Consider the following 19,932-nt stretch of genomic DNA (forward strand, 5'->3'; position numbering starts at 1 on the left):
TATTTCTCTGATCCAAAATCTGTTTTAAAAATTCTACAGTTGATACACTTCGAAAAATAAAAAAAATATTATATTTCCATTCTGCTATAAATGCATCTTTCGAGTATCCTCGGGAAGAGAGCGAGAATTGCAGTCTCAGAGTACTCCGATCCCGACCGGAAACCCTAAAATCTACCCCGATTGATTGATTGAATATTGTTTAACGTTCCTCTCGAGAATATTTCGCTCATATGGAAACGTCACCATTGCCGTTGAAGGGCTGCAAAATTTAGGCCTATGTTCGGCGCTTATGGCCTTTGAGCAGGGAGGGATCTTTATCGTGCCACACCTGCTGTGATACGGAACCTCGGTTTTTGTGGTCTCATCCGAAGGAACGTCCCATTTAATCGCCTTTTACGACAAGGAAGGGGTACTGAGGACCCATTCTAACCCGGATCTCCACGGGATTCTACCTCTGAAAATCACTACATGCCCCCATTTTGAGAAAGAATGTCCCAATTCCAATAAGTTTAACCCGCAGCACTGTAGCTTACAATAGATACATACAATCTCACAAATAGATGAATGAATTACATATGTACACCTATGATTTACAATATGATAAACTTTACTCTATAAAGTCAGAGCACTTTAACAGTCCAAAAAGAAGTTAACAGCATTGTCACACAGCACATCACAGTAAATCCATGAACACAAAAGTCACATCGGATTCACATTCGGTCACGAACTTCGTCTCTGGACAGGTATCATCGTGTACAGACGCATCTGGACATCACAACTTCCAGGACAGCAAATGGAACGCTGTAAGGAAATGCCCCCGCCTACCAACGGCGGGAGTATTACATACTCTGTTAGTTATCATATCCGGCATTTTTGGGCCGTGGCAGTATGAAGGAGTTTAAACCCCTTACATAATAACTCACAACTTTTATTTCGTACCCTCTTGCGATGACTGGGTTGTCCCTTGTTCACTTGAACCTGGGACACGTAGTCATCACTCAACGATCAATGGAAACTTGCGAAACCATTTGCAGTAAACCCATTCCATTCATTTCCTAGGTTTGTCAGGAGGAAGCCTCTCAGTCAGAGAAGGAACACTGCTACCCACCAGGTCGATCCAGACAGAGACACAACCCCCGCATCTGCGGAACCATCTCCACGAGACCAAGACACAATACAACAACAATCGGAACAACGCATAGCGGTGCATTTGTCAGGTGTCTTGGGGACAGACTCCCCATGGAACTGATAGGTCAATGCTTCAGCCATGGCTGGGACATCTGTAATGATCAGACTGTGCCCCTTGGCAACAATCTATATAACCACCATTAAAGCCTGCATGTTTTCACTTTCGCATGGAATACCCAAACAGACTTTACCACCAACCTCAGCATATGCATTGGTTTCCGCCTGAAGCAACCCAGACTCGCCAACACTTCCCTCGAATGCAACCGAGAACTGACCATCCACTTGATGCCAGACTCCCATACTCCACTGTCCAGCACTACTGGCCTGGTCATTCAAACTGGACTGAGCCGAGATATCTATCACACCAGGCAGGGTCTCAGATTGTGCCCCTACCAGGCACCCCGGATCAACTCCACCTATCTTGACATCAGTGACAAAACTATCGTCACCATCCCAACCTTCAGACACTATGGAAGGATCATCATCGACAGCACAGAACGCCCCAACACTCATGTCTGAATCAAAACCAAGACAATACCCAACGTTGTTCCGAGTTTTAACACTGTAACATCCGATACTTTCCCTGGTGTCCTTCAGCCAACTACCCTGGTGACTAACAACTACCTCAGTGCCCTCCGTCCAACCACACAACTTCTCACATGTACATAATAACACCTCAGTCTGTGTCGACCCCATGTCCCTGACCCTTAAATCAATGCGGGCCCTCAAATCTATACCCATCGACAACAAACTTTCATTGCCTACCCCCTACAAACTACTCTGCTTCACTGGCATCTCAACCTCAGGACACACACTGACAACTGACCAGCCTGCTGCATTGGAGATATCTAAGGCTTTACGGAACACTTGTCCCGACCTATTTTAAGCCCCAGCCCCCTGGAAACGGACCGACAGACACATTGATTAAACAACTCAGGACAATCCGCCCTACAGTCTTCTGCATTGACATACTTAATCAGTGGAGATCGCGACCTTGTTCTACTGTGGTGTCTTATTACTTGTCTGTCTAGTGAGGGAGCGTACAACACCTCCCTGTCTGTATTCCAGACAGACCCCCCTGGGATAGAGCTATCCCAACACTGGATTGGGTGAACCGACCATCGCTTGGGATACTCGCCACACTGGGGATATCCGTCCCTACACCTCAAATTGCAAGCAAGGTTCGTGTGTCTGCGGTCCCACTTGGGGACTCTTGGTCATTGCCCCCCCCCCCCTCCCCCCCAGGCCAAGCCCATGGGAGTGTATATCCCCAAACTATTCGACACATATGATCCTCTATGTACATGATCTGGATGAGATTGGTAGTTACACTCTTTGTTCCCCTCATGTATCACTGCCGAAATCAAATCATTTTTGTCACAGACATCAGTGTCATACGACCCCCATGCAGCTCTAATTTCTACTGAGACCAGAGGAAGGGCTAACTGTTCATACAGGGGAATCCCACCTTCGAGCATAATTAAACGTTGCAGTTCAAATAATTCTACAAAATTGGAAGCCATCCCAGAGGTCATACCTGCTATCAACCACCCTTTGTCCAGCTTGGACCCCCGGACCAGTTCTACCCTCGAGCTACCGACACTCCCTTCATGGTTACGCCCTGTTTCTGGGTCCCTGATAGGCTCTCCTACCACGCCAACTTGCCCCCACCCACCCCAGGACGCTCCTACCATCTGGTGCCCACCTACTTAGTTCTTGTCCAAACATTTTTACCTAAGCTACTCCAAAAATATATGTACATAAACAAACATCTCAAGTTAAATAATTAAAAACCTAAATTGATTCCCTGTAAATAAAAAAAAAATCATCAGAGTCACTTTTTTAAACTGGTGGGCAAAATATACTACCGGCAACGCCAATAAAGTGATTTCTGCTAATAAACACACCAGAAAAACACTTATAATTGACGTCATAACAAAAACGTTGCTAAACAACTTTTGTATATTTGAATTGCCTGATGAACCATGTAGACATGGAGAAAGCGCTAGCAAAAATGATTGTTTTTTATGGAATGTGTCATTCTGATTTTCGTTACTTATTTAAAACTGAACCGAATCAACTAATATACATATTTATATAAATATAATTTTTAATTTATTAAATCCCTCTGGCGCCAAACGCCCAGTAACATCAAGATATTAAACATTGTGCTGGTTTTCATTTGAAAGTAGAAAGTGGTCGACTTGGGCTTGAGAGGATACTATTTTACAGTATATGATCTTACAGTTAAAGATCCCTTGTTTAGATGTTTCGGTACATTTCATACAAATGATCAAAATGTATTTACATCCTGCAACACGACTTTGGGAATTTGACCGGGTTATTCAATAACGCGGGAAATAGACTTTGTGTACATCAACTTACACCTCTTCTTGCACTTAAATTACTCAAATGAGCACAAAAACAATCATCGGGCTCCTACCAACAATGGGCCTGCCTCCTCTTATTATTACATATAAACTTGGTTATTTTTACGTGCAGAGATAGATGTATTGTCGGATAGCCCCCCCCCCCCCCCCCCCTATAAAAAACATTGTCATGAATGGTAGTGGAAATGTAAAATTTACCCGATGAATGGAATTGAAAAATCAACCCTTGCCGCCTGTCTTCTGGAGCTTTGGATTATTATTATTATTATTATTTTAAATATACTTGTCAAGAAATTTTAGGCAATATTATGAATTCAATGAAATGTCTAGAACGTGATTTTAATATTCCTCTTATATATGTTTTATCCACTCTGACAAGGTATCAAGTTCTTTTTCACATTTAACTTATCATCTGGTGTAATCTTTTGACATAATTCATGCGTAGTATGAAACATGTCAGACAGCAAATTTACCCAATGACAGGTTGAATAGCTACATTAGATCGTTATACTGTAACAACTTCAAAATTTGTTCTCTGTTTGCTTTAAATGGGACTGTTAAACCAATATCCCTTAACAGTACATGTATCACCTGCAACTTAACAATATTCTACGTACAAGTTTACCTAAATACTTGATTTGAAGTTGAAGATGTAGTTTGTCACTGTTTCACATGTACGGAATATCGTTTGTATACGCTTATAATTCCCATGACGATAACAAATGTATCTAGTTTCATAAGATTTGATTATATATTGATTAACATGAGGTTTTTTTCACCCATCTTTATCGTGTCACACTTACTGTGACACGGGGCCTCGATTCTTATCAGAAGGACCGACCCGTTTAGTCGCCTTTTACGATAAGCATGGGGTACTGACAACCTATTCTAACCCGGATCCGCACGGGGATAGTAAGATTTGATCTTTCAAACTTTTCTTAAAGTATTTTCAAATAAGACAACAGTTCAAATGTTTTAATGTATCTTATATTTTCTTATTTTTAAACTGCCATATTTGTTTGCACATTTATCCTGAAGATTCTCAACAGAAAAGATACATTCATATATTCATTGTCAGATGTACTGTCTATAATTTGATCGAACTTACCCCCACTGGTTGCCAAATAAACAAAATGATTTATAAACCCACCTGTTTCAGCACTTTTGGTTTCGGTGGATGGAGCTAAAACACGGAAAACAGAGCGCAAAATACGTATTCTCTGTAAGCATTAAAAATGTAAAACCGACGGGCACGGATTTTGACGAAATGTTACAAGGAGTATACACACTTCAGTAATTTTACTTACATGGCATCTTTGAAAACATGATGAAGCTTGAATTCTTATTTTTCATTCAAGCCCCCAATCCTGTTTTACTAAACTATCTTGTGTGTAGTATTAATTTGCTGGATCATAACACAAATTAAATACTCACAAAGGCAACTGAAAATGGGGGGAAATTGTTGCTTAACTTGCGTGATCAATAGAGAGACTCTATCACATCACTAAAAAAGCTAGCTCACTAACGAGACAGTTCCCTCTTACACTGTCCGCTACAATATCTTGAGTTTTCCGTTCCGTTCCGTAGTTTAGCAACACCGGGAAATTGGGTTTTTTTTTTTTTACTTTCGGTTTCGGTAGTATTAGTTACACAGTTAGTTAGGGACCTGATATGCAAAAATACATGGTGCGAACGTGTGTAACGAATTTATCAAAATTTATCAAAATCAGGACTACCCCCATAATTCAATTTTCTTTGAGTACGCTTTTTGTTTAGGTAGTAGATAAAATCATGCCTACCCCCACTAGTTCTCCCATTGATATTTAAATGAAGCATCGTTTGAAGATCTGGTATCAATTACTGGAATTGGAGAAAGAAGAGCTAAGGCAATCATTGCTCAGCGCAAAATAAAGGGAAAACTAGTATTGGGAGATCTGAAAAGTATTCAGAACATTCCAAACACACTTTAAGATCCTTTATTAGATCAGGGCATTATTAAGATGGAATCAATGTTTCAATAAGAAGTAGGTACACAACAAACAAACATTGAATCTACTTCTGTTGACACACAACATCAAGTGAATGAAACATTCATAGAGAAAGCCCTAGGTAGTTAGAAAGATCAGATGTCTGAGGAACACCAAGAAGAGATGAGAAAAAGAGAAGAAATTATTAGTATATTGGAAGAAGAGAGAGATACAAAAAGAGATGGTATTATTGAAGAATTAGGAGAATGTGCAGTGTTAAGAAAGCATTTAGATAATAATACAGAAAAATCAGCAAGATGAAGAGAGCAAATGGATATGGAAATACAAGAGAGAAAATGAGATGCTTCAGAAATTTATAGATCTAGATGAGAAAGAAAAAATCAGTTTGTTAGATGAAAGAGAGAGACAATAACACGAGGAGAAATTTAGAAAGAAAATAAGAGAATTGGAAGCTAAAGAGAAATACCTTGACAGAAAAGCGAAAGAGTTCACTCATAAAGAAAGGGATTTAGACAAAAGAGAGAAAGAATTTACTCAGTTAGAGAATAGAAAATTCTCTTCAAGCATTGACAGAATTGCTCCACATAACATCTATACAGATGTAATCAGAAATCAATTGCTTAAAGATAAACATAACCCAGCCCCTCCAAAACTCTCAATCTATGATGTGAAGAACGAGTGGAGACCATATTTCATACAGTTTAATCATATTGCTAAAAATATAGTTGGTCAGAATCTGAAAAATTGGAGAGGTTAATAGAATATTTAAGGGACAAAGCTTTGAAATCCTTTAGCTCCTGCTCTGATGTAGTTCAAGGTAATTTTAACCAACTATGCCAACAAATGAAAGAAAGATTCGACAAGAGAGATCACCTCATATTATAAGGAAACAGCTGCAGAAAATTAAACAGCATCCAGATGAGAACATCGAAGAATTTGCAGAAAGAATTGAAGATCTGGCTACAGAAGGATATGAGGGCATGCCTGAGTATTTTAAGAGCACTGTCACCATAGATGCATTCCTTAGAGGTTGTTATGAAAAACGTGCTGCATTGGTAACTTTAGACAAAGATCCAAATACATTAGATGAGGCCATGCAATATATGAAAAGCGCCATCACAAACCAAAAGCTTATTGGTACAGGGGAAAAAAGAAATCAAAATAGTTTCCTTTAATGATCCACCCCAGTCACCACCAGAGGAACCAAACATTCGGATGACTAACAGAACACCACCACCAAACCAAACGACTGCCTTGGAGGTTAGGATTACAAAAATAGAAGAACAAGAACACGCAAAACTTCTCAAGGAAATCATTAAATGTTTACATGACCCAGAAAGACGGGCAGGGATTAGATCTCCGGAAAAGGAGCAACAGACATACCCATCACCATCAAGATCTGAATCTGAGAGCGAGCCTTATAGGTGTGGGAAGATGGGACACTATGCAAAAAATTGTTCCAGATCAAGGTTAATATCAGTAGCATTTCACAGGTCACCCGAACAATTTTTAAACTTTTAACAACTGAAGAATTAAGTCATTCTTCAGCTGATTCTAACACACCAGGGCCATAACCACACACTAGGTTCAAAGTAGCAAAACCCCACAGTACCTGTTTGATTTTGGGAAATAGTAAGCTACATGTAGCAAATACATGTATATAATTACATGTATAGGCCAGATACATTTGCACATATTATTTTGTGTGTACAGTTGTCAGATGTTGACAGAATATGTGCATAGTCCTAATATTTTACATGTAATATATGCATTTTAAAGAGTGCCATTTTGAACCTTAGGTCTGCATGTGTGTACATAGAAAGGTTCAACGCTCAATTAAAAATAATAATAGTAAAAAACAAATATTTTAAAGTGTCCGTGAAGCCGTTTTCAAAGTGCTTCTTTAAATATTGTTTATATAATAAAGAACAGAAAAAAACAAGTCTGATCACTCAGTGCTTTTTAATATGTGAGTTATTGCACGAAATATCAAAATATTGCTAATCCACACCTTTACGATAACGAAAACGGGCTCTACCGGAAGTGACGCCAACTAACATCATTGGCGCCATTCTCAATGCAAAATTGGTAGAGCTCGGTAGTGATTATAACATCGAAATGGCTAGTAAGAATAAAGGACGGATGTGCGTTGTGGCAGGTTGTAGCAAAAGACAAGCAGATGGAGTTTCGGTGCATATTTTCCCAAAAGATCAGCGTCAGCGAGCAGCCTGGATTCGTTTTGTAAAGCTAACAAGGGCAGACTGGCCTGGGCCATCGCAGTACACAGTGATTTGTAGCGAACATTTTAACGAGGATTGCTACGAGGCCCGTTTTTCGCTGATGAAAGACTTCGGCATTCCTGCGAATAAGTGTCTTCGTAAGGGCTCTGTGCCATCGATATATCCTAAGCGGAAGATGGATGAACTCAACGACGCCTTTCTTCAGTCTCCTCAGCTCACGACCCCCCACCCCCCACCCCCGCCCGAACGAAGAGCATATGCAAAGCGCGCAAAAAACATGGTAATTTTCTTTTCTGTTCTTCGTTGTTGTTGTTTTTTTAATCAAACACACTCAGAAGTATTATTCCCACAGCGATGCAGGTTTCAACTGAATAACTTTATAAACAATGTACATGTCTAGCTGAAAGTAGCCAATGTCTAATGCAATCATTTCCATTTACCATATGAAACAATATAAATCAATGTACAGTAACATGTTAAATACAAAGATGTCCTTTATTTTGACTTCATGAATTGCTGGACTTCACGCATCAGTGAGGCGAGACAGTGACACAGAAGTGCAGTGGGTACAATGCACCTGTCTCATAAGCAAATAGCATACCTATCTGATTATTTGTTGAATCTCATCTTCGTAATTAATTACTAATTTATTATACTTGCAAAAATTTGAGTGTAGGTAAATTTTTAGTTAAGGATCTATATTAGTTGCTTGTCAATTCATTATTCCTTTATTTAGACTATGGTACTCAGTAAAACATTTTTTTTTCATTAGGCAAAAAAAATTGAGATGGGATGCATGCTTATGTTTCTACGTTTCTTGCTTCATTGTTGCTTTCATGCTCAGATTGAGGATTCGCGGGGGGGGGGGGGGGGGTCCAGATCCCCACCCAGAATTTCCTAGACTTAGTACTGCATTTCCTCAAGCCTCAAGGATGTGGTTACACTTGTAACAATTGTTGCATTGGTTCATTATAGATACTGACAGAGTTGCTGTGTGACAACAATACAGAAATACCAGTAGAGGAAGACCTACAAGAGCGTGTTGAGAGTCAGCAAGCACCCATTCAGGTATTCCTGTTTACATAAATCAATTTAAACCAGGGTTTAAACTTAACACCTGTTCACTCACCAAATGCAAGTGAAATTTGGGTTGAGCGAGTACCATTGAAATCTTGGTAACCCACATGGCCAGTACAGTTTCTTTTCAAAAAAGTATTTTATATCGGGTTCGGTATTGTGATAATCCATATTCATAAATACATTTTCCAAAATGATGCTTTAGAAATTTAACCAGTTCCATCGGACTGACTAAAACAGATGAATGTCAGTCCGCCAGACGTTTAACCAATCACAGACTGACGAGCATATATGTTAATTCCGAGCCCTGTCCATGGTTCGAGGAAAGTGAGGTTGGGATGCTTTGCTTGATGTTGATATGGAATGAACACTGATAAATATATATATATATATAAATATTGATAGTGAGACTATTTTACATTATTTGAGTTGGTGGGCTACAAAATTCTTCGGTGGGTTCCGAAATAGCAAAATCCCGGAGCCCGCGTGACTAATGGTATAATTCTTAAAGTTTAAACTCTGTAGGAGAATTTCACAAATAACAATTTCCACATATTTCTATAACAATTGATTGGAAATGGTTATAGATCATGTTTGAAAATTGTCAAAACAGAAATCTGTTTTCAAATGTAGGTTAATAAATCAAACATTTCTGAAACAGTAAAACTAGTTAAAATTGTTTAAAAAGTGTTTGCATTTGCATATTCTACAGAATACTCAATATTTATATCTATTTTAGGAAGAGAGTAGCATATCAATGACCTGTCAGACAGAAGAACCTAGGAAACGCAGTGTTAAGATCCAAGTGGCTGCAAAGAATAAAGAGAAAGGTCAAATTTAATGTTTACAGACAATAATATTATATCAGTGAATTGATTCTATGTACAGTTAATGTTTATTCATGTTTTTGTTACAATTAAAAAAACCCAGAAACACAATAAAAAGTTTTAGATAAAATAGAAATTTTAATACAAATCAATTCTCTCCTGTTTGTATTTTGTTACTCAAAAAAAGTCACTTTTTACAATTGGGCAGATTGTTAATGGCCATTTTACTCTCCAGGGCTGCAAGTTAATCTCCAACCACGTGTTCGCAGCATTGGTATACAATTTAATGGCAGGGATGACTTGCCCACTCCACAAGTACCACCAGCAGCAGTTCCTGTCCTGGATTTGTCAAGTGGGGGAGAGTCAATAGAGGAAGTAGGGAGTGAGGCTGCCTCACTGTATGAACCATTTAGTGGCTGTGCCAGTTCAGATGATTCTCATATTCATAATAATAAGTAAGCTCTATTTTGCATTCTGTGAGAATTCAAGTGTTTAGTTGAGGGGGGAAAATTAGCATTCTAAGTAAATTCAGATTGAAGTTGTAGAAATTTTTAAAAAAATTGATTATGTAATTCTGAACTATTTTCTATTAAAACAAAACAACATTATATATCTATTGTTGAAAAAAGTGTCTGAAAAATCCTATCAGTTGAAGTACTAAGGAAAACCTAAGCTATATAATCAGTTTAATTTGAAATGTTTTAGCAATGAAAAGCCCTACAACCCACTGGATGAAGAAAAGTTTATAGTGTCCAGATCAAAGTTGTTGGAGCTATTCAGTAGCTGCAAGAGGTGCCATAGACACGCCACCCCCACTGTTCATCAGGTGATAGGGACGATGGCCAGGATTAGTGCAGAGTGTGAATTCTGTGGATTTACTTGGCAATGGAGTAGCCAGCCCTCCCTTGGAAACATTCCGGTAGGAAACCTCGGATTATCTGCCAGCATTCTGTTCTCTGGAGCCCTTGCTGCTAAAGTTCTGCGGGTTCTGCAGTTGATGGGAGTTGCAACCATAACAAGTAGAACATTTTATTCCCACCAGGCATCTGTGCCGTTTCCTTTCATTGCTCGTGTGTGGAACAGACACCAGGAGACGTATGCCAGGCAAGCGGTGGAACGAGGGGAGCCACTGATTGTCGGTGGAGATGGGCGAGCTGACTCCCCTGGTCACTGTGCCAAGTTTGGCTCCTACAGCACTATTGACCTTGAAAAAGGAATTGTGATTGACATCCAGCTAGTTCAGGTATTTGCATAAATGAATGAAAGGAAAGATTTGACATTAGCTAGTCTTTATGTATGATATTTAAACATCTATTTGAAGAAGTTTATTTTGAAAGTTGTATTTGTGATTTTAAGTTCTTGATGTTGTGTGTGAGATGTGGTTTACTTTTTCTCCTTTTTTATATTGTTATACAATTTTGTAGAGTAATGAAGTAAAGAATAGTAATGGTATGGAGAAAAGAGGTCTCGAGCGTGCTGTTTACTGGGTAAAAAATAACGATCTGGAGATAAGGACGATCGTGACTGACCGCCATCTACAAATCCAGAAGTGGATCAGGGAAAATTTACCCGAGACCACTCATTACTATGATGTGTGGCATGTTGCTAAAGGTAATATTTTTAATTGTTCACTCTGATTTATGCTCGCAACATTTGCAGACATTTACTAGACACATAGCTATGCATGCTTAATTATTTGAAGTTTGGAGACAACTGTAGAAAATATGCATTGAGAATTATCTGAGTTTGTCCTGTTTATTCAATGTAGGTTTAAAGAAAAAAGTCCTGGCTACCGCCAAACAGAGTGAATGTGGACAGCTATCGAAGTGGAGCAGGAGCCTGACAAATCACCTATATTGGGTAGCAACCTCTACACCTAATGGGGATGGGGACTTGATGTGGGCAAAGTGGGAATCCGTTGAAAACCATGTTCACAACAAGCATGAGGGACACAATGAGCTATTCCCATCGTGTGCCCATGGCACGCTTTATGGCGACGAACGAAAGAAGAAGTGGATAAAACCAGGTAGAACCACTTGTTAAAATTTTAGATCACCAAAGTTTACTCGAATGACCTATTGCAATTGGTCTGCGGTCGTCGTCCTTCGTCATGCGTTAACAATTGAACATTTTTTACTTTTTGATGTCTACCATGCCAATTCTTTTCAACTTTGGTATGTAGCATTTTTTGAACAAGGTGGACATAAATTGTAAATTTAAGGATTCCTGCACTCCTGGAGTCTAAGGGGCAGGACAAAAACTGCCCAAATTTGACAAATTTTCTTTATATCCACATGTGTGTGAGAAAAACTAAATACATAGTAATGTAGAACAGGAAAGCCTCTACCAAAATTGTAACTTTCATGATCCCCAGGGTAGGGGTTCTGACTCCAGGACAAGACCAAATTTGGTATAGAGTTTTAAACATTCAAAAGACATCCTCTTTCATGCTATTGATACTAAATTGCAAATAACAGATATTTAGAATGATTGGGTAGCCCATTAAGTTGTAAATTTGATGATCCCTAGGTCAGGGGTTCAGGTCCTAAGGTGGGGCCATATAGTGAAAATGTATTAAATATTGGGAAATCTCCTCTACTCCCATATACATTCGCGAAAAACTAAATGCATGATTTTAACGTCTATGCAAATCTCTAACTTGTGAAGTTTATGACTCCTGGCCCTTTGGTGGGGTCAATATGGACACGCAGTGAAAATGTATTAAATCTTAGAAATTTTTCTTCTTCTACTTCCATACAGAACTGAGAAACACTAAAGGCATGATTATGATGTCCATAAAGCTTTCTACCTGTATTGTGAAATTCATGGGTTCAGGCACCCCGTATGGGCTATGATCCTTAGGTGTCCCATTAAGGCCTGTGGGCCTCTTGTTCTTTGCATAGGTCTGTTGATAATTAAACATTTTCTTTTGTTAGCATATTATGGTTTTTATAAAAGTGTTGAGCCTTATTAAAAACTGCGAATGTTTATTGATTTCATTTTTACTAATTTTTTCTTATATCATTTTCAAAAAGGATCAAAAGCAAGTGAGAAGATTAGTGACATCATCTTGTCCAATCAGATGAAAAGGGACATTCCCAAGCTATCCCCATTGTACCAGACATCACAGATAGAGGCATTCCATAGTACTGTTAACCACTTTGCCCCCAAAATGGTGGCCTTCTCTTACTATGGCATGTACTGCAGGTATGTTTATGCTTCAGAAATTTCATGAATGTTCAATAACCCATGCTGCTTGTATATTTTATGCAAGGCCAAATAAAATCAATTGATAGATCAACAACCCCGCCCGCCCCTCAAAAAAAGGGAGTCACCTCGATTTTTTTTTATTTTCGCAAAATTTACAATTTCAAACAAACTTGCTTCCCAGTGACATGAGTGAATGATAAAAGTCACAGAATGTTGGTTTTGTATCTTCTACCAAGGATTCTTTGAATTTTAACTTGATTAACACTGTGATGTCTTTTGTCATTAATTTTTTTTTCTCTCGGGAAATATATATTAAAAAATAAAATCCTTCCATCTGCCCCATATTTTTTGTACTCCTGTATGATAATCTACTAATTAAGTTGAATTGACCAAAGCATGTTTAAGATAAGTAATTTTATAGCAATATTGTTTTAAGGTTGATCGTTGCTGCTCTTCATTTCAATGAAAATACGTCAAGAGTGCAGGCTGCTACAAAGGAAGGGAACATGCAGTTCAAGATCAGCTTTCCCAAGTTTAAGCATGGAGAGTACAGTGTGCGAAAGAGAACTGTAGATTCAACATATGGTACTACAACAATACTCCTCTCCTCTCCTCTTTTTCTCTCTCCCTCTCTTGACTAATGGGAATGCCTAAATAAAGTATATATATATATATATACCAATAAAATAGAAACAGTATAAAGAATTTAAAAAATTTAATTTGAATTTATGGAAAACAATGAGCACCTAGAAGAGTAGAAATTGAGATTCTCATATGACACAGTTATTGCATATTGACTTCATTTCAGGGTATGTAACTTTATTGATGACTGAGACATTCGCATCCATGGAAGCTTCAGTTGATGCTACATCACCCCATCAACCACCTGTCTCCTGCTTGCCAGAAATACAACCACCACCACTTTGCAGTAACTTTGTGCATCCTGAAAAAAGTGAGGCAGTGCAGCATTTCAGATCTCGTTTTAGGAGGAAAGAGACACCAGTATAGAAGAGAAGTGTGATGAACATGTGCGATGAACAAAACTTTATCACGTCCATCATGTATATAGTTGTGTAGTATATTGCATATGTAAATAACTTAGTATTAGATTGCTTTATTTTTAGTGTCATAGTATGTAGCTATAGTGTAAATAATTCCCCTTGTATAGTCATTAAAGACATGGAAACATGTAAGCAGGGCCCACGTCCCATTCCTGGGTGCAGGATTTATTTTGTAGCTGATGCTTTCATTGATTTAAATTATTCTAATTAAAAAATAGATATCTTTACAGATATTTTTTTATTTTTAGTGTTCTTTTTCTTGCTTATGTTTTTAACTTTTGTATAATATTATAAATATTTTTTTCATCATGAGAAATATTGCTTTTTTTAAACTTTTTAAAAAATGTTTTACTTTGAGTCAAATTATGCTTACTCATTCTGGGTCTTGATATCCGTGATATTCCTCTGAGCTGAATGTCTCACGGATCTTTGTTACTGCACAGGAGGGGAGGGGAACTCGAACACTCTTTCCTAAGTAGCCCCAACACCAACGAGCTAGTTGACGATATGCGGTATATCTGTTTCTCCTATGATAAAAATGTATAAATTGTTACACAACTGAATACACCACTTTTGTTGAATTCCTAATAATTATTGATAATAAAACATCATTCTTACTCATTCATGCTGTTCTGTATATCTCCATACTGAGAACGATACTGGTAGTATGCAGTCTCCAGGACAAAGACGTCTAGACAAACAGTCTGGAATCCAGGATGTCTTGTAATGCAGGTTAAATCATCACTATAAGACTCAATTTTCTCGACAATCTGTGGAATTTCAGAGCAGCATTTGCTTTCTAATGCTGTGGGCATGGGTGTGCATGATCCACAATTGCACCTAAAATTGTAATTGCATTATCAACATGTATTACTGAATCATTAGTTAATGAAGTATTTGCTATGAATTAATTTCCTGAAGACAAATAGAAAAGCAGGTAAAATATTACATGGCAGCTTAATTACATGATTACCAGGTGCAGCACTCTCTTTATTTAGCAATTTCCTTGATGTCAATACAACACATTGTAAACAAAAAAATAATTCTTAAACTGATCCTTCAGTATTTTGATTGTTGAGGATTATTTTAAAAGTTGTTGAGCAACATTTATCCAATCATCAGAATAAAATAAAAGTTAACAAGGATCAAAATAATAATGGATTGGCGATCGAATTCCAAATTGTAAAGTCATCATACTTATCCACGGGGTTTTGACACAGTATGAGCAAATGGGTACTATTATACTATAATATATACCCATTTCCTCATATTTTGTCAAAACCCTGTTATCTACATGTATGTTTCAACGCACACAGGGTAGTGGACAGTTAACAACACAGAAGAAATTTTCTTTTCATTAACATTCTTAAAATGATTGACTTTTTGTTATGAACTCTAATCAGGACAGTGTTGTGGTCACTTCAAAGTAAAAACACGTTCAAAAATTGTCATGCGACTTCTTGGCTACGCCACTACACTTAACAAATTCAATCTAATCTAGCTTAATCAAGCTATTATAATTACGTTTATAATGAGAGCTAAATGAAGAAACTGTGCTGGACCTGATCAATGGCCAAACGTTTTCAATAGCGTGGATACAATTATTTTTTTTCTACACGCATAAGCTGTGAAGTTATAAAGTTTATAGATATATTTTATCAATTTAATTACATGGGTAACAAATAAAAGATAGGGAAAGTTGTACCAATCTGTATTTTCTAGTCTGTGCTGGTCGTCGACTTCGTCTTCGCTTGAGCCATCCGATTCGCTAAGATCAGTCGCTTCAGGTTCAAACCGATATGGGACTATGTCCTGCTGATGTTCCTCGTGTTCTTCTTCGAAGGATGATATCTCAAATGACATGTGTAGGTCAATATCCGACGAAGAATCCGAGGTTACGCTGTTATCGTTTACAGTTGCCATTTCAAAGCTGATGTAAAGTGACGTCACGCAAGTATTTTGCTAATAATAGTACAACCGGAAGTTGCCTTGATTGGTTTTAATCAGGTGCGAAAATCAACAACTTTGAACGGGAATAATTTCCTTATCGCCGCTATATTGACTGTAAAATTTTGGGATATTGACTTTCGTGTTATTCTACACCAATTAATAAAAACTTTGACTTTGACTTCACGGACTCTTTAAGATAATCTTCATTTTAGGCTGTCTGACACATGATAGCAGTATTATATATGTTTAATGCAATTTCTGCGTGTAGCCTGTAGTGTTGAATATAGACATCACTAGAACATATTGACTGTATGCATATTTTGATTTTACGTACAATAAATATATATATATATACAAAGCACTAAAATGACCAACGACACGAACAACCAGATTGTCAATTTTTTGGGACGACCCGTCCCTTTATCAGGACAAACGAAAAGAATTACATAATGTGGCCAATATCAACAGAGAATAATAACAAAAACTACATATAAATACATTTAGCACTACAACTACACTAATCTACAAACGTATTTACAACGCAGACTACATGTTTTTTGGTCTTTAGGCTTGCCAATCAATGTTAAAAGTGGAGCGAATTAGGACATGCCTTATTCGTCCAAAGAACTGATCGAAAATGTACGAAGTGATGAAAATAAAAATTAATCTCAAATAGAACGAGTTAATCCAATCACGTTGACAAATAGTAAAGCTAACTCGTACCCAGAGAGATTCTATTTTAACTATGCATTAAGAATAAATAATTTATAAAAGATAATAAGAATAAAATAGCAACACACACACACACACACACAAAACACAACAACAACAACAACAACAAAAAAAACAACAAAAAACTAAAAATTAGCTATGTAAATGAATGAACACTACAAAAAAGAAATAAGAAATGAACAAAATTTGAGAGAGAAATAATGCAGACGAGAGAAATTTTATTACGTAAAATCATTACCTAAAATATTCCGCGAAATCACTCGAAATTAATTGTGTACTTTCTCAACTGAGTTGAGTGTGAATTTTCAGTCTCAACTGAGGTACTCCTCAGACTGTTTGGTGGCGTCGAATTGAGGAAAATCTCAGTTAAGGAAACCTCAAGGATTTGAGTTGAGGGTTGAGGTTGAGGAAAAGGAAATTTTGGTGACGGCGGGGCCAGACCTCTAGATACGATCATCTCAGAGATCTATACAACTCAGCCTATGATGAGCGACTTATATTAGTTACTGCACTAACTGGGTACTATTTATTATATTCATACCACGTAATTGTTACATTGTAGTTAGTGACCTGATATGGAAAAATACATGGTGTGAAAGTGTGTAACGAATTTATCACGTCGAAGACCTCTAACTGTATATGTCAGGGGCGAATCCTGGAACTGCGGTTACGAGGGGCGCCACTTTATGAGGCAGGGGGTCTGGGGGCCGCCTTGAGACCCCTAGTGGGCCCAGGGCAAAGTCTTGGTGGGGGCCCAGGGGGCGAAGCCCCTGGAAGCTCCTGGATTTTACAGATTTTATAGGGCTTGAAATATGTCTCCTACTTTCTGTCATTTGTACTATTTTCTATCATTATTGATAGGGTGAAATTAATAAAATGACGCAAATTTTAAGGGTTTTGGGAAAAAATTAAGTTCTCCGAATAAAGTAATTCAAGAAATCAAAAGATTTTGTCATTTATTTCTCCGGGAGTGGAAGAAATTATTGCTTCTTTTATCGTTTAGTACATTTTTCTAAACAAGATACCACGATTTACCTTCAATTTGAAATTTTTAGGGGGAGTGGGGATGGGCGCGCGCCGGCTGCCCCCCCCCCCCTTAAATCTGCCATTGTATGTGGGGGTCTATATTATACAACTTAGTCAAATGCCTTTTCTTTTGTTTAAGTTATTCATTGTCGGGTTCGACTTGCAATAATTCAAAACAGTTGTTTTGAATTATTGCAAGTCGAACCCGACAATGAATAACTCGCTCAATACAGATTTTTCTCGCATGATACGGCTTTTTTTTTCACGGCGTCATGTGACCAAGATTTGACCAGTTAGTTAGATTTAAACAATTTTGTCTGAGGCGGGATAAATCCTAACCCCGGGTGACCTTGAATTTCACAAACCTGGATCTACTGTATATCAGAAAGCGTTCATGTAAATTTGAACTTTTCTGGCCTGGTAGTTTTTAAAAAGAATATTTTGAAAGATTTTCCGTATATACTTGCATGTAAAAGTGAGATCCCCCTATCGTGGCCCTACCCTACCCCCTGGGACAATGATTTGAACAAAGTTGAATTTGCACTATGTCGGAAAACTTTTATGCAAATGCCAACGTTTTTGGCCCAGTGGTTCTTAATAAGATTTTTAAATGGCCCCACCCTACTTCTGCATTTTCGCTATTATATCCCTTTCGAAGAAGGCATGACCCTTCATTTGTATAAACTTGAATTTCATTCATCCATGGATGATGTGTACCAAGCAGTGGTGGATTTAATGGAGGGCGCAGCTGGCGCGCGCCCCCACTAAAATTTTCAAATTTAAGGTAAATAAGGACATCTCTTTTAGAAAAATGTAAACGATAATTGAAGCAATAATTTCTTCCACTTTCGGAGAAATAATTGACCAAATCTTTTGATTTATTAAATTACTTTTATTGGAAGAACTTAACTTTTTTTTCCCAAACACTTAAAATTTGCGTAATTTTATTAATTTCACCCTATCAAAAAATGGAAAAAAAAAGTAAAAAGGACTACATGATATGAGACATATTTCAAGCCCCATAAAAACTGTAAAATACAGGAGCTTCCGGGGGCTCGCCCCCAACGAGGCCTTCGCCCTGGACCCATAAGGGGCCTCAAGACGGCCCCAAACCCCCTGTCTAACTAAGGTGCGCCCCCTCTAACCGCGATTCCTAGATCCGCCCCTGCCAAGTTTTGCTGAAATTGGTCCGGTGGTTCTTGAGAAGATGAAAATGTGAAAAGTTTACAGGACGACAGACAACGGGTGATAGTAGAATCTCACTTGAGCTTTTTTGAGCTCTGTTGAGCTAAACCAAACTATAAACTGATACGTGACATAAAAGTTGCTTCTAATATGAATGTGATTTTTTAAAGATCAAGATGAATGTCATTTTGCCAAGTAAAGCAGTTCTGTCCAGGCCATGTCTGTCTATAGAGTGAATGCGTTTGCTATATATAATGGTTACTAAAATATCAATTAATACGAGTATGAGAATCAGCAGGGTTGGATTTAATTGACAACCTAACATGTCTATGTCAACAAACGAAATTTTGAGATCGCATTGGGCTTTAATGAATGTTTCAACGTCTGATAGGACAGAAATGTGGGGATATATATATATATCCAAATTGTGTTTTTAAAAAAAATCACAGTGTCCGGTATAAAATATTAAAAGAAATAGAATAAACAGTACACAAAGTTAAAAATTTAACGCAAGCGCTTTCATTTTATAATCCTCAGGCGTTACATTTTAAAATAGTTTTGAAATGGTTTGACGTCATAAAGGTTGTAAGGTATGGCACGTTTTGACACACAAAACGTGCCATACCTTACAACCTCGCCAGAAGAATATGTACCATCGTTAGCGAAGAACCTACCAGAGAACAACGTTTAGGGGAATTAAATAGTTATTTACAAAAACAGAATTATCCAATCAAACTTATAAACGACGGAATCAAGAAAGCCAGAGAACTCAATAGAGAAAATCTTATCAATAAATCCAAAATCAATCCCACAACAAATTCACACATTTTACCGTTTGTTACAACATACAACCCAAGGAACTCTAATGTTACACCTATCGTTCGGCAACTCAACGACCTACTAAAAACAGATGAAAAAATGGGGAAAATTATGAAGAAATATACTTTTATCAACAGCAAGAGACAACCGAAAAATCTTAGGAGACTGTTATGTAAATCTAATTTTCAGGAGAAGTCCAACAAAATTTTTTTTCACCGTTACCAAATGTGACGATCAGC

The 19,932-nt window shown here is 37.7% G+C and overlaps 3 protein-coding genes across 3 annotated transcripts in view; 1 reads left to right on the forward strand and 2 right to left on the reverse strand.

The window, feature by feature from the left end:
- Positions 1-4,762, reverse strand: part of LOC130052800 (uncharacterized) — a 33,571-nt gene extending 28,809 nt beyond the window's left edge. The window contains exon 1 of the mRNA XM_056158825.1: positions 4,729-4,762. The gene's annotated coding sequence lies outside the window, so the exon portion shown is untranslated. The remainder of the gene's footprint in view (positions 1-4,728) is intronic.
- A 4,302-nt stretch (positions 4,763-9,064) lies between these two features.
- Positions 9,065-14,603, forward strand: LOC125672425 (uncharacterized). The gene is made up of 9 exons (XM_056158826.1): positions 9,065-9,215; positions 9,623-9,713; positions 9,946-10,165; positions 10,416-10,953; positions 11,135-11,321; positions 11,479-11,736; positions 12,746-12,917; positions 13,357-13,505; positions 13,729-14,603. The coding sequence occupies exons 2-9, from the start codon at positions 9,641-9,643 to the stop codon at positions 13,926-13,928; spliced, it is 1,797 nt and encodes a 598-aa protein (XP_056014801.1). The 5' UTR covers positions 9,065-9,215; positions 9,623-9,640; the 3' UTR covers positions 13,929-14,603.
- LOC130052801 (P2X purinoceptor 7-like) lies at positions 13,626-17,134 on the reverse strand. Its single transcript, XM_056158827.1, has 4 exons — positions 15,687-17,134; positions 14,600-14,821; positions 14,355-14,508; positions 13,626-13,863 (listed from the first exon to the last, which is right to left on the reverse strand). Exons 1-3 carry the CDS (start codon positions 15,902-15,904, stop codon positions 14,355-14,357), a joined length of 594 nt encoding a protein of 197 aa, XP_056014802.1. The 5' UTR covers positions 15,905-17,134; the 3' UTR covers positions 13,626-13,863.
- Between the last annotated feature and the right edge of the window lie 2,798 nt (positions 17,135-19,932).

Source organism: Ostrea edulis, chromosome 3, assembly GCF_947568905.1.
Source record: "Ostrea edulis chromosome 3, xbOstEdul1.1, whole genome shotgun sequence".
NCBI classification, from domain to species: Eukaryota; Metazoa; Mollusca; class Bivalvia; order Ostreida; family Ostreidae; genus Ostrea; species Ostrea edulis.

Excerpts from the sequence above, each read along its gene's own strand:
- LOC125672425 (XM_056158826.1), top strand. The coding sequence starts at position 9,641 with ATGACCTGTCAGACAGAAGAACCTAGGAAACGCAGTGTTAAGATCCAA. Across the intron at positions 10,166-10,415 it reads TCTCATATTCATAATAATAA|CAATGAAAAGCCCTACAACC; the intron begins GTAAGCTCTATT and ends GAAATGTTTTAG. Across the intron at positions 11,737-12,745 it reads GAAGAAGTGGATAAAACCAG|GATCAAAAGCAAGTGAGAAG; the intron begins GTAGAACCACTT and ends ATTTTCAAAAAG.
- LOC130052801 (XM_056158827.1), bottom strand. The coding sequence starts at position 15,904 with ATGGCAACTGTAAACGATAACAGCGTAACCTCGGATTCTTCGTCGGAT. Across the intron at positions 14,822-15,686 it reads AGACTAGAAAATACAGATTG|GTGCAATTGTGGATCATGCA; the intron begins GTACAACTTTCC and ends TTACAATTTTAG. Across the intron at positions 14,509-14,599 it reads ATACAGAACAGCATGAATGA|GAGAAACAGATATACCGCAT; the intron begins GTAAGAATGATG and ends TTTTTATCATAG.